Here is a 13,434-nt window from a genome sequence, read left to right on the forward strand (position 1 = left end):
TTAATTACAGCTGCTAGTTGTAGTTTAATGTAAATATTTATTCACTGACAAATTTCTTTGGCTGGAATAAAACTTTAAGGAAAAATTCTACAAAAAAAAGAAGCAAAGGATGTTCAACCCAAATTAGAAGTGATGACATTTGCATGATTTTGGTTTTCTATTTTGGTCATGAGGGAGGAGATTTAAGTAGTTATTTTTAAACAGTCTTTCTTATTTTTTACTGTTATTATATTTACTTTCTCTTTATATCTTTTCTGAGGGGGAGAACATCCCAAAGTGGGGGAAAGATCTTCTTAGCCTGAAAGAAGAAAAAATACCAAACTCAATAAAGAATCTGTTTCCAGGAAGCTTTGTTCTTAAGTAGAAAACCTTTGCATTTTTTTTTTTTTTTTTTACCAGTTTCAGCATTTATTTTTTCTACTTTTTCCATCAGGCAATGAAAGGAGTTGCTTTTATTTTTCCGTAGCCAGCAGCAGCCCATAACAACATCTTTCATTTACTTTTGCAAAATAAGACAATTAGGCTGAGGTCTTATAAACTCAGGTCAAATTTTGACCTTATGACTAATTCATTGGTTTAGGTGGGAGCACTTTTGTACTTCATTCTTTGTTTACAGGATCAAGGACCTACTTACAATCCATTCAGCATCCTAGGAAATAGACACCAGTATAAATTTCCTGGCATACTTGGATCACTGTTTAAAACAACAGATCTCCAGTCTTTGGGACTACCTTAAAATGGAAGGATTCTATTAGATTCTAGGTCTTTCACCCTACATTGATTCTGCCCTTAATTGAAAAGATAAGGATCTTGGTTTGAAAGGAAAGTAGCTCAGAGAAAATACTGCTCCTATAGAAGCGGCCTTTTATTTTTTCTAATTGATAATTGATTCACTTTTGTATGAAAACCAAGCTATTTGAATAGGAAAACACACAACCTGGCTTGTTGAGACCATCCGAACTCTTCACAGAGAGATATTTTGCATCTTTGATGGCTTTGTTATCTTTAAACAATGATGTTTCACAGTAGAATTTTGAAAAAAAAAAGTGTCAAATTCTAAGGAAACTGCAGGGGAAAAAACTCGGAAAAAAAAAAAGAAAAAAAGGAAAAAAAAAAAAAAGCTTTATGCAGAGATTTGTAAGAAACTGTGGAGAAGTTCCAAACTTATGCGAAACCAAACATGTCCTTCTGAGAGTGGCCAGCAAGATTGGTCATAAGAATCATAGGCATCGGCCCTTGGGTTATTATATCATTTTAAAGTCAAGAAAAGTAATTACTGTTTCCTAAACTGATTAACTGTTCCTTAATGTCAGTGCTCAGAGTCATGCTGATTTAATCATGTTATCTCTTTACCTCCAGAGGAAGTATGCGCTCCATTACAAGATTGCTCTCATCATAAACTACCTGGGGCACTGTATATCAGTAGGGGCCCTTATAGTTGCCTTTATGCTTTTCTTGTGCTTGAGGTGAGTAATCTGTTTGCATGCTTCTAACTTGGTTGGGTGTGTGACACTTTTTATCGGGTTACTTGAGCCCTCTAACAACACTGTCCACATTGTGCATGGCCTTGAAAAATGATCATGGCATTTATGCTCCCAAGCATGTACATGATTTCATTGATGGATGCAGTGGATGAGCTGTAATGATGGCTTCTGTATTTAGGACCCGGAGCCTATTTGTATTCAGGAAGAAAGCTATTCATGATTTATTGATGCAGTAAAAATCCTGTGAGCACACAGAGTGTTTCATTAAGGGAAGCTGGGATTTGAGCGTGTTGTTTCAACTTGAGTTTCAAGTTTTGGGGGCAAGTTTTCTTTTCTTCTTTTTTTTTTTTTCTTTCTCTTCATAAGGCTAGGCATGATAACACAAGACATTTTGCATTCCTGGCAGATAAAGGCCGGATCTAGGCCCGGTGAGGTGAAATGTATTCCTTCCACTGTGTTTTCACTGAACTCCAAATCTTGTCCCATTGAAGAACTTAAAAGTTTGTTTAAATAAAGACTAAGAGTTTTATCTCCACCAGCGGTCATGAGATGAGGGATGCAAGTCATTGAATCACAGAATCTCAGAATGACTGAGGTTGGAAGGGACCTCTAGAGCTCATCTAGTCCAATCCCCCTGCTCAAGCAGGGACACCTGGAGCACGTGGCACAGGTGGCATCCAGGCAGAAATTCCATAAAACTCCTCTCTTTCCTGGTTCAGTGGTACAGAGGGAAGTTTGTGTGTCAGGTCACATGGATATCACAATGAAAACAAAGGAACAAAGAAAGGACAAGAGAGAAGGACGCTATGTGAAAGTTAATAGGCATCAGTCACTATCGTAAGCTTTAAAAATATGTATAGAGGCTGGATCATGGGAATATTGTTTAATAGTAATGGTCTGGTCAGAGCATTTCTGTATTATTTGTGCTGTCTTGTCTAGGAACATTCAGTTTGAACTTGGACTCAAATGCACTGTGTGCTCTGGAATAATTATCCTTGAGACAAATGTTGTAATTATAGCAGAGCAGAAAGAGGTTGAAGAGGGCCCATAGGATTGCAACATGATGACAGACAATGGTTTCAGTAAAAGAATTACTAATTTCCTACAATGGAACATCTCTCTGAAGGCTTATGCTAAGTTTTTCTCTTGAGCAGTCCTAATGGGAGGGTTCTTCTTACCAAAAATAAGAGTTTTCTTTCACTCCAGCATCTCTATGCAGGATAATGCAGAATTATTAGTGAATAAGGAGGATAAAAAAAGCTTGGAGGGTTCAGTGGGAGCATTTCAGACCTGTGATTTTATATTCCAGTTTCTACCTTTGTATTGTGCATATAATGCTAATTCCCACAGTGCTTGGAGCCCTGAATTAATTTGCACTGAATAAAGATTACAAATTGCTCATCGTAACTATATTCCCTGCTTTGCTGCTGAATCTTTCATAAATGGTTAAGTAAATAAAGTAGAAACAATTAGATAATGTGGTATAAATGTATCTGTCTTTAAACATCAATATAGCCTATTTAATCTATTTATTTTTTTTTCTGATATATGGTCTCTGACTTTAAGTTTTAAAAGTTTTGCAGTCAATTTCAGCATTAAAAATGACTGCAGCATTTAGGTAGTCCCCTGCACATGCCCTGAATTAAGGTACTCCGTTTTCATATTGTACCATAAAGAACAAATCTAGTGTCCTGATATAACTGTCTAGCCAGCATAAACCAGCATGAGCTACCTTGGTCTCTGCAGAGCATCTTCATTGCATTTATCTCTGCAAAGTGTCTCAAAAGCAAAGGAGTTGTGATCATTTGAGCCCTGTTGTTCGTGTTCTGTTTTACTCCGAGTGGAAGACGATGTCTAGTAATTGCATGAAGCAGGACAATTTAGATAAATCCTGGCTAAAAGAACAATAAAAAAACACAGAAGTTTAAAAAAAAAAACACAGAGGTAAAAAACCACTAAATCTGATATTTCTGCATCCACTCTACCCACAGTGGAAATCTCTCAGCTCTTTTTTCCTGCCCCACCTGCCTCACTCTTCATGGTGCCTGCTCAGGGCGAGGATGGAAAGGAGGCCCTAAGGAAGCCTCGTGATATACAATCACTCCCTATTTTTACAGTTGTCATCCATCATTTGCCTCATTTTCCCTTCCTCTGTCAATGCAGTTAGAAGAGGGATAAAGGAGTGAACTGGAGCACATCTGCTGCACTAGAACACAAATCTGAGGAAGTCTGAGAAATCTCTCACACTGGTGGTTTTAAGAGAAAGTGAAATATCTGCCTGGCATGGCAAAGAGAGTGTTGCTTTGCTTATGGGCTAGTGAGAAGGATATTCTGTCCTTGGAGATGAGCCTCACCATTGCTTTTACTGCCCCAGCCCAGGTACCTTTTGCATCAATGGGAAGTTTAAGTTCTCACTCTTGTTGGGCTGAGAATTGGAAGAACTGGATTAATTCCCTATTTTTCCAAATAAGTCCTGTGTCATCTTGTTATCAGTCCCTGTCTCCCTTATGCACCTGTCTGTCCTCTAGTCGAAACTTTCTTTCCACCCTGATAATTTTTCTGCTGTTTTAAACCCTAAGTAACTTCACACTGCAAGATATTTTGAGGGGCAGAAAGCTCCGATGTAGCAGCAAGTAAAGAAATCATCTGCCAACCATATTTCTGTGCTGCCAGCAGATCCAAGCAGACCTTGGGAAGGTAGAAGAACTGAGCCAAGATTTCCCTTCAACTGCTAAGACCCCTTCCATCCTTTTCCAGTTCTGTGGCTTATGATCCAATCTTTCTTCCTTGTCATTTTGAAGAAAAATAAGCAAAATAAGCCATTAAACTTGCATTCAACACCTGAAAAAAAAAAAAAAAGCAAAGTCCAACTTGATTTTTCTTAGCACACTGGACAGCAATGATTCATTGAGGTAGCTCCTAAGGGGATAAGTCAAGAATAATTCCTCAAATTCTAATGGTAAGTTGTATTAGAAGTGTGAAAGCCTTGCTGTTTTTACAAGGCAAGACACAAGAAACAATAACAACAAAATAAAATGCTAAGAGGGAAAAGTGAGGAATTTTCTGCCTAAACCAGATAGAGGAGCTTTAGAGGAGCATCCATCTCTGCTGCAGCATTGGAAGAGATTCACATGACATTTGTGTAATTTATCTGCACTGCTGTGAAACTCGCAGGCTGTGTGTTCTCCTCATTAATAATAAAGATTTAATTCATCCCTCAGGTGCTTAGAGGCAGTTCCTGCTGACATGGCTCTCTCCCTCCCACACAATCATGTTCTGATTTCTGATAAAGCAGAAATTTTCCATAGGAGGAATCTAGATAACAGTAATGACATTCAAGCTAAAGAAAGAAAGGAAAAGAAAAAAATAAATATATTCCTTTTGAGCAATTTTTTTTTCATTTACTGTTGCTCAGTATGCAGAAGCCCAAATTGCTGTACTCTGGCTATTTTTCCTTGTTAGCGTGCTTTTATATAAGCCTCTGAGGTGAAATGTGATTCCTTTGTAGAACTCCTTCTTTGTTATTAAAGAGTGTGATGCCAACAATGACATAATGAGATTCAATCAGCAGGTATTTTTATTTGTGCAGTAGGGACTGAACCAAAGGCACTGACTACAGAAACACAGACGTTTGTTCTAGGAACTATCTAAGTCCCCACTGAGTTTTGAGCTCCATGAAGGAGAGTGCTAAAAAGAAGATAGGCTGAGCAATGAAAAGGACAAGTTTTTTTGCATGAATTGCAGCACTGAAATACTACAGTCATGTTCTCATTGCATCTTTTGTCACTAGTATGGTGGTAATGAAGGCAAAAGAGGGCCTGAGGGATATTTTGCTTTCTTATTTCCCCTCCATTAATACATTCCTATTTGCTCTTGAAAATATCTTGATATTTCTCATGGTCCTGAGGAAGTGTGCCCCTTCCTTCTGCTGCTAACAGCCACATTGCCTAAATCACAACAATTTTTTTCTCCCAAAGAATATTTATTTTCTCGAAAGAGTATTTTCACTCTTTATATTTATTTATTTATTTAACCAGCTCCCAGGTTTTAGGAGTGAGAGGACCCATTGCCCTTCATCCTTCCTTGTCTCCTCTGGACTGTCTCTTGATCTTCAGTCTTGTGTGCATTTGGGGAGGCAACTGCTGCAAGTCTCTATCAGTAAGGATGAAAGAGCCTGATTAAATGCTTTGTAGGAACCTGTCAGAAGAAAAGTAGAGCATCCATACAGGGCAGGTTTCATAGAGTAGAGTGATATGACATCAGTTAGAGCCAGCGCTGGGTGTTGGGAATACATTGTGTGAGTAGACGAGCTGCACAATTTTAAGTTCAATGGAGTTGAACTTAAAGGAGATGTGATATGTGATGTGATTAGCACAGAGCAGACGCCAGATCTAATACACAGCCAGCCTATCAGCCCCTGCCAGTTAGCCCATCGGGGCCTTGAAAAATTATTCAGGCACGTGGCATATTTTAAACTTCTTTATAAATACTGGTAATCATAGAATCATTAAGGTCGGAAGGGAGCTTTGGAACAGATCTAGTCCAACCCCACCCCAGCACACGCAGGGTCACTGAGAGCATGTTACACAGGACTGCATCCAAGTGGATTTTTAATATCTCCAGAGAAGGAGATTCCACCACCTCTCTTGGCAACCTCTTTCAGTGCTCTGTCACCCTCACTGACAAGAAATTTTTCCTTAAGTTCTTGTGGAACTTCTGGTGCTTCAGTTTGTGGCCATTTCCTCTTGTCCTATTGCTGGCTACCACTGAAAAAAAAGGCCAGGCCCATCCTCCTCACTCCCTCCCTTGATGTATTTATACACACTGATCAGGTCCCCTCTCGGCCTTCAGGCTGGACAGGCCCAGCTCCCTCAGCCCTTGGCACAGTATGTGTTTAGTGGATGGTAATGGCTGTTCGTTTGGAGACAGAACTCTGTCCATGGTACGGTTCCCAACACTGAGGCAGGAGTAGCAAGGAATTCTGTAAATAAGCATATATTCAGTGGTTATTTTTGAGAAGAAAACATCTGAAATGTCTGTACTGCTGGAAACCATCTGAAGTGCGCTAAGTGATCAAGATGAATGACAGCAAAACATTTCTTGCTGACTAGCCTTAAGCCAATGTCTTTGCTTCCTGCTGTCCTTACTGATCTCCCTCTCATCTCATATCTATATCACTTTCTCTTTAGTTTAGATGCTCCCTCTTTGTACAGAGCCTAGCATAGAAGCTAAAAATGAAAGCAGAACCCTCATGAGCTCCTGGAGTCATACCTCATTAAGAGTGTGTCCAGAGAGCTATATTCTTAAGATGTGGGAGGTTTCATAAGCTTCATCTGGAATAGTGATATTGTAGCCTAGAAATATTAAGGTCGTCAAGGAGTGTGGTTACTGCCTATAAATAGGTCCTTTTCGATAAATGCTACTTAAAATCAAGGACAATATTACTGCAAAAGGAAAAGAATAGGGAAATATTCTGGAGTGGATATTAGAGGATGATTTCTAATCAGAACAGTAAGGTCCGAAGCAAATGTACCAGAAAAAAACTTGATTTGGTAGTCTTAGTCTATAGTTTCAGGTTTATGAAGGACTATGTGTCTCACTGACTTTGTAGGTTTAGGATTCGTTGTTCCATCCTGTGCTTGAATTATGTTCCTATCAGTGTATTTCTGTCACTGATGAGGTTTTGGCTACACAGGTTTGTCTTTGGAGACAGACGCTAACTTGTTTAAATTCGGATAACACAACGGCTCTGTGCTAATTAACAAGCTAAAACCCATTTGTACTCTATTCTGCCTTTGCTGTTGATGAATTTGGAGCAATTCTTGCAAATTTACTAAAGTTTCATAGGAATAAAGAAAATAGAGTTTCATCTTTGCAGTTTTTCTTTTCTGTGTTAGATATGTATCATGTGCAGGAGCCCAACTTACTTCAAAAAAAGAACCTGCCCTGAGACGTCTCTGGACAAGTGAATCAGACAAGATGTTTTCAGGACTCAATGTTTAGAACTACGCCCTAGAAATTTATATCTAGGTGTTTAGATGTGGAAAATATCTGATATATATCATCCTTAAATGGGGCTGTATACCGTTATTCATATATATTATAGAAGGAGCCAGGTCCCTGTGGGAATTGTCCAGCTTGAACCACCGGGAAACCTTTCCACCTGGTCAGTGATCACCATGGATCTGATAACAGCCAGGGGAGGCATGGAAGAAAGTGGGGGTTGACTCCCACCTTGCAGAAGTTTATAATGGTGTGGGATTGGTGTTGTAGGAGGAGGAGGAAGACGGATGGGAGGAATGAGGGCAGGCATGGAGGGAAGCCTTCTCCTTTGTTTGTAACTTGTCGCAGAACAGGTTCCTGTGGGCACTTCAGCTGGTAAAGTTTAGAAACGTAGGAATGAATATTTGGACAGCTGAAGAAGCACACAGGTTATAAATAATCTTACACTTTCTTCTCTGAATTCCGTGCCAAATGTGCCAAAATGATGAAATATTCCACACCATATTTCGACAGAAATGAGGCCAAGGAGAGTGTTAACAGCAGCATCAGAGCCATTTACTTTCCTTGTGTTGTTTTATACACATGGTATCTGCAAAGGAAGATAATTTAATAAACAATTGTTAATTCTATTATAATCAAAAAAGCCCATAAACCTTGAATTCCCTAGCTGATCTTTTAAACTTTTCTTCTTTAGATCTTTTTTTTTTACTTAAACCCACAAGATCATGAAAAATGGGGATGTATCATGCACTCACATATTCCCCATATACGTAGCTTCTCAAGTCCCAACTCTTAGTTTCAGCAGTCCAATAGTGGTGGTCACCCTTCACAGCAAACTTTCACCCTTCCATAGTCCAGATTTATAACTACAGCCTCTATCAACAGGAAAATGTCTTGGATAAATTGCAGAGGGAGGTAACTACTTACTGTGTTCCTGTTACTCTAAAGGTAGTTTGTTACTGAGGGATACCGTAGACCTTAGGGTGTCTAGTCTGTTAGAAAGGTGCTCCACAACCACATCTACAGTCTGGCTCAAGATGACTGACATCAACCTTCATTAAGCAAACAGAACTTGAGCATATTCCTAAGGGCATTTGACCGGTGCAGGTCAGCAGCATGAGGATCCCAAGTCTTTCAGGACAATGTCACCCTCCAAGACAGATGCTAGATGCTAGGATGACTAGATGCTCCTCTCCTTTATGTAGCTGGACGATGGTCATGGATGTTGGGATGCTGGTATTTTCAACGGGTTGTCCTATGCTCATTTGCATCTCCCTGTCATGAGCAGCAGTAAGTACAGTCCCTCTCAAGCAGAAACAATACTTCCATTTGCCTTGGACTAGCTCTGATATCCTCACAGAGAAAGAAATGTCTGCATGCCCTGAATGCATGTTTTGGATGTGTTCCTTAGAGACAGTTAACACATCACTGTTGGCAGAGGGCTGTATTTGGCCCCTCTTCACAGTGCTACACAGCCATACAGTGCCAGGTGGCACTGGTGACAATGAATGCAGTCAGTCCATCTTGTTCTGGGATTGTTTTGCCTGTGGTCCTCTTCTAGGGCATGTTTTCTGCAGCCTTTCAAACCTAGAATTATCAATGCTTTAAGTCTTTGTGGCCAAAGCAAGCAAAATCTGCTGTGTCCTATGATTAAAAGTTGGCTTGAATGCAAGAGAAAGAGAAAGTTTTGGAGAAGTCTTAGTGAGCACAGATGGCTCCACAATAGGTTTGTTTGGGGACCTAAGTCCCCATAAACATAGATGGAAGTAGCTGCTTTTCCTCTTCACCTGGGCATTTTGCCCCCACCCTGCTACTGAAGCCATTTTTCTCTTCTTGTCTTTTTCCTTTGGAAAAGAATGTGGGAATATTTGTGTTCTCCTAGGCAACTGCCACCAAGAAGCTCATTTTCCTGCCAACATCTCCAGATGCTTTTCCCATCTGTGAGCACTAGGCGTACTAGAATACAGGCATTGATTGATCAAGATCACGCGGGGGAAGCAACGAAGACCTCAGGGGAGGTCTCCATGTGGATGACAGCAAATAGGCCATAACAGGCACACAAACTGAGAAGCAGTTTGCAGTTAGGTGCTCTTCCTTTTCTGTGCCATTTATGGCTAGTCGATGAGCTTTGCCTGTCCTAGAAAAACTGAATGGGAAACATATCTTTTTTTAAGTATTGTCCAAGACTGCCCTTTCTGCTTGTTCAACAATTATGGAACGGGAAGGGCTCCAGGAAAGTGCTTTTGGATTTCTCCTGCCAACTATTTTCAGACAGGCAGTGGAACAGAAGTCTTAACTGAACATTATTATTAATGGAATCCTACATGAATTAATAGAAGGTTTCCAAGCTCTTTTAGTAAAGTTATCATTTGCAATTAATTCCATGCAGATGGTTCTACTAATTCAGCTAGCTTTTGACCATGCTGGCACATTATGATGATTGCTACTGTTAATTATTTATGTCATACTTTGAATCAGAAAATAATAGCTCTGCACATCCCAGAGGAAAAACAACACTGTACGGACAGAGAGGAAAAAAAAAACAGGAATCAACAGGAAGACTATTTTGAGCTTCATCAGTGCTATTTTAGAAATCCTTTTATAGATACACATTCCTGAATCAGTGATGCCACTTGTACAGAAAGAATTGATCATGTTTCATGGTTTCTCAGCCTTCAGCATTTTCTAAATCAAAACAATAGATTTTTTAAATCTCTGCTTTCTATATACGTTCACAGAATGGGGGTAATTTCACTGACTTAACATAGTGTTCTGCAGCAGGCTGAAATTCTTTCTGCCCACCTCTGACACAGGCCACAGTCACCTGTGGGAGAATTTTGCCTTTTCTTCATTTGCAGCTATTATGCCTGACATGGAAGCAGTTCAGGATACCAATATTATCATATCGAGCCAGAGACATTTGGGCTTGAAACACAATCTATTTGCAAACCAGGTAAAGAGGCCATTATACATAATTTCCCAACACACACCTGTTTTTTTGATTTACTAATTAGTAGGGCCAACAAGAGGTATGTTTGCTCTCATCTTAATTGCTTCTTGTGCCTAACATTCTGCTGTAGAGCTGAAGCTAACGCGGCCTACGAGGCTGTACGTGTGTGCATGTGTTTGAGGTGAGCAGGGGGCATTTGTTCCCAGATCATGGACCCTTTTCTCAGATACACCCTCCTATCCCTCTGGAAGCCTTTCCTGCACTGGGCAATGATATGTCCAATAATTACCAGAATAGCAGCATTCACTGGCAATGGCTGCAAGCAAAAGTAGCTTTCTCAGGTGTCCAGGAAGAGATTTCTCCCTTGTGTCTGTTGACTCTGCTGCCCTGCTCAGCTGTTGTGCCTGGCAGCCTCCACACACTGTATTAACCCTGTTGTTTCCCTGTTGTTTCTCCCTTCCTCATATGAATCTGACATAGATATTTCTGTACTTTTCTTGCCTTTGGCTATGAGTCGCATTACTACCACTGCAATTTCTGTGCTAGTAGTAGTTAGGATACAGAAAAAAAAACAAAGACCATATGCTCTGGGGTCTCTACAAACCAAAAAGAATAAAAAAGAAAAAGAATATGGAAAATGTTAAAACAATTCTGTGCCTAGGGTCACCTAAATGCTGGAATCACTGAGAAACTGCAGCACTTTCAAAGGAGCATTTCTCAGGCTGACTGTAGTGGTGTTTCCAGATGCCAACTGTTCTTAACACCAGCAGAGTAACGGCTCCGACATAAAAGAAGCACTTGCTTCACCTTGGCTGCTTGTGCTGCGTTGCCAAAGCAGCAATGTGGAGGGGAATGTGGCTGTGAAGGGACCCTGCCTGGGAAAGGCAAGGTTTGCCCTGCAGTCGTTTTTTTCTACCTTGCTTCGTTAGCCCCAAAGGCTTGAAACTCTTAAACAGATCAAAATATCTAGTTATCAGCTCTGTCACTCGTGGAGTATCTCCGAATGGGAATGAGGCCATGGAGCTGATTTAATAATATCCTAAGCATTTTTACTGTACTGTGAACCTATATATTTCAGGCTTTTCCTAAAAGTAGTGGGCGTTAGCTGCACATATTTGAAGTTCAAACCTTCATTTGACAATGAAGCTCCATCTCTATAAATTACAGCTGCTGGCCACAGTTAGGATTATACTTAATTTAATACTAGGTTAACACATCTGCCTCAGGGCAACGTCACTTTTCCACACAGAGAGAGGAACCTGATTGTCATAGTTACCTGTATTCATGGGAACTCCCAACAAAAGCAGAACTTCTTCCTGTTGGTGCTGGTCATTACTAATATACGGCCTTTGTCCCAGGACACTTGTAATCCAAAAAAAAACCAATGGCTAGAGGCCGACAGATGGGCAAAGAAGAGGAAACTGTGAACTGAGAAATAGTAAGAAGGGAAGAGGGAGGCCAGTAGATTCTGAAGCTACCTTTGTATTCTAAGACACAGAAAATAATGTGATTTTGAGGACTAGGATGCTAAAGCATGGAAAAGCTTTTCTTAGGAACGGAACCAAACAAAAAGGTCTGTAACTATTGGTTTGGTTCTCTTTGCATCTTTGGACAGTCCTGCTCTGTGTCTTGTGAGGGTCATCTTTTTTACCTGTGGAATTTAATGATATTCCTGAGTATTTAATGATTGAACTACATCCAAAAGATGCAGCAAGGATTTTTTTTTTCAGCGCTGTATTTCTCTTTTTCTAGAAATACCTTTAGGTGACAAAGTTCTCTGGATCTGTTCTGTTGTTAGATCTCCCAAAAGCAATTAATTTTGTGCCAGCAGCTGTACAATTTGACTTGAATTTCCTCAGTTTGTAGTCCCACATGCCCAAAATAAACAAACAAACAAACAAAAAACCTCCCAGTATTGCAAACTCCATCCTTAACCTGCTAATCCTTAATCAGAAAAGAATGAATAAAATATCTAGATGAGCAACAGGCAGCCATGGACATTTCTGTGCAGCCTGATCAACAGACAACAGATCTTAACAGCATATTTTAAAGTCTGTCCAAAGCCAAATGAGTTTCTGGGGTATTTCAGTTTATTTCAGCATGAATGTCTCTAGGTGCTGGCTGCCTAGTTGCTTGGAAAACCTTACCATGAACCTTTCCCTTTTATTCTCAGTGAGCCATGTCCTTGACAGGTTTCCTGATAACACAGGTTACACTGAGAGTAATGCCCTTTCCTTTTGTAACTTATATAAACTGTATGGATCTGAGCAGCTGGAGAACCATTTTCAGAATTGACTCCAGTTGTGAGTCACTGAGGATCTCAAAACAAAATACAGGTTTCATACCTGTCCCATGAGTTGTTAAACCCAGAAGCTGTTTTGACATTGACTTAGTAGGATTATACCATTAAGCACCTTTCTGTAAGGTTAAGTATCTCATATGTGGGAGGTTTTCCTTTTGTTTCTTGCTGAATTACAATGAAATCTTGGAGGGATTTGTGAGGCTGAAGGAGATAACAGATTTTTTCTTGAGCTAAGACTGACTAATCAGGTCCTGGCAAAAGGGCAATGAGAGTTTTATGGTAACAAACCAGTGTTTGTCATCAAGAAGCTGGTTTGTTTTGTCATACAAAAGACTTGACACAATAGCAAAGTTAGTCACTGGGTTGTACCTTCTCTTTTTGAGGAAATCTTTGCAGTCTTTGGGATCAACCATAGGCAACAAAGTCAGCTAAGCCATTTTGAAAATACTACATTCTATGTGAAAATTTGTCACCAAGCCTCCTTCAGTGAATAGTTCAACAGATTCCCCTGCAGCTTTGTTGTTTTGATTCAACTAGGTTTGTAATAGACTTGGTAGGGGGCAACCACATAACCACAACCACGTAACCAGGGACAAAATGACCATTTGAATTTTGGGGAATTTTCATTAGCTCCTGTTTCACTATCTTGAAATAATTTTGTCAAAGGGAACTCCTTAAGGTAGCAAGAGAAATTG

General features: G+C 40.0%; 1 protein-coding gene across 1 annotated transcript in view; it reads left to right on the plus strand.

Annotated features, from left to right (window-relative positions):
• The window catches only part of CRHR2 (corticotropin releasing hormone receptor 2), a 100,594-nt gene that overhangs the window by 37,466 nt on the left and 49,694 nt on the right, over positions 1–13,434 (plus strand). Inside the window, exon 4 of the mRNA XM_088534798.1 lies at positions 1,360–1,466. Coding sequence (XP_088390924.1) covers positions 1,360–1,466 — 107 coding nt within the window. The remainder of the gene's footprint in view (positions 1–1,359; positions 1,467–13,434) is intronic.

This window comes from Tinamus guttatus, unplaced genomic scaffold (assembly GCF_059628265.1).
Source record: "Tinamus guttatus ecotype Peru unplaced genomic scaffold, ASM5962826v1 Tinamus_guttatus_pri_ptg000599l, whole genome shotgun sequence".
Taxonomy (NCBI): domain Eukaryota; kingdom Metazoa; phylum Chordata; class Aves; order Tinamiformes; family Tinamidae; genus Tinamus; species Tinamus guttatus.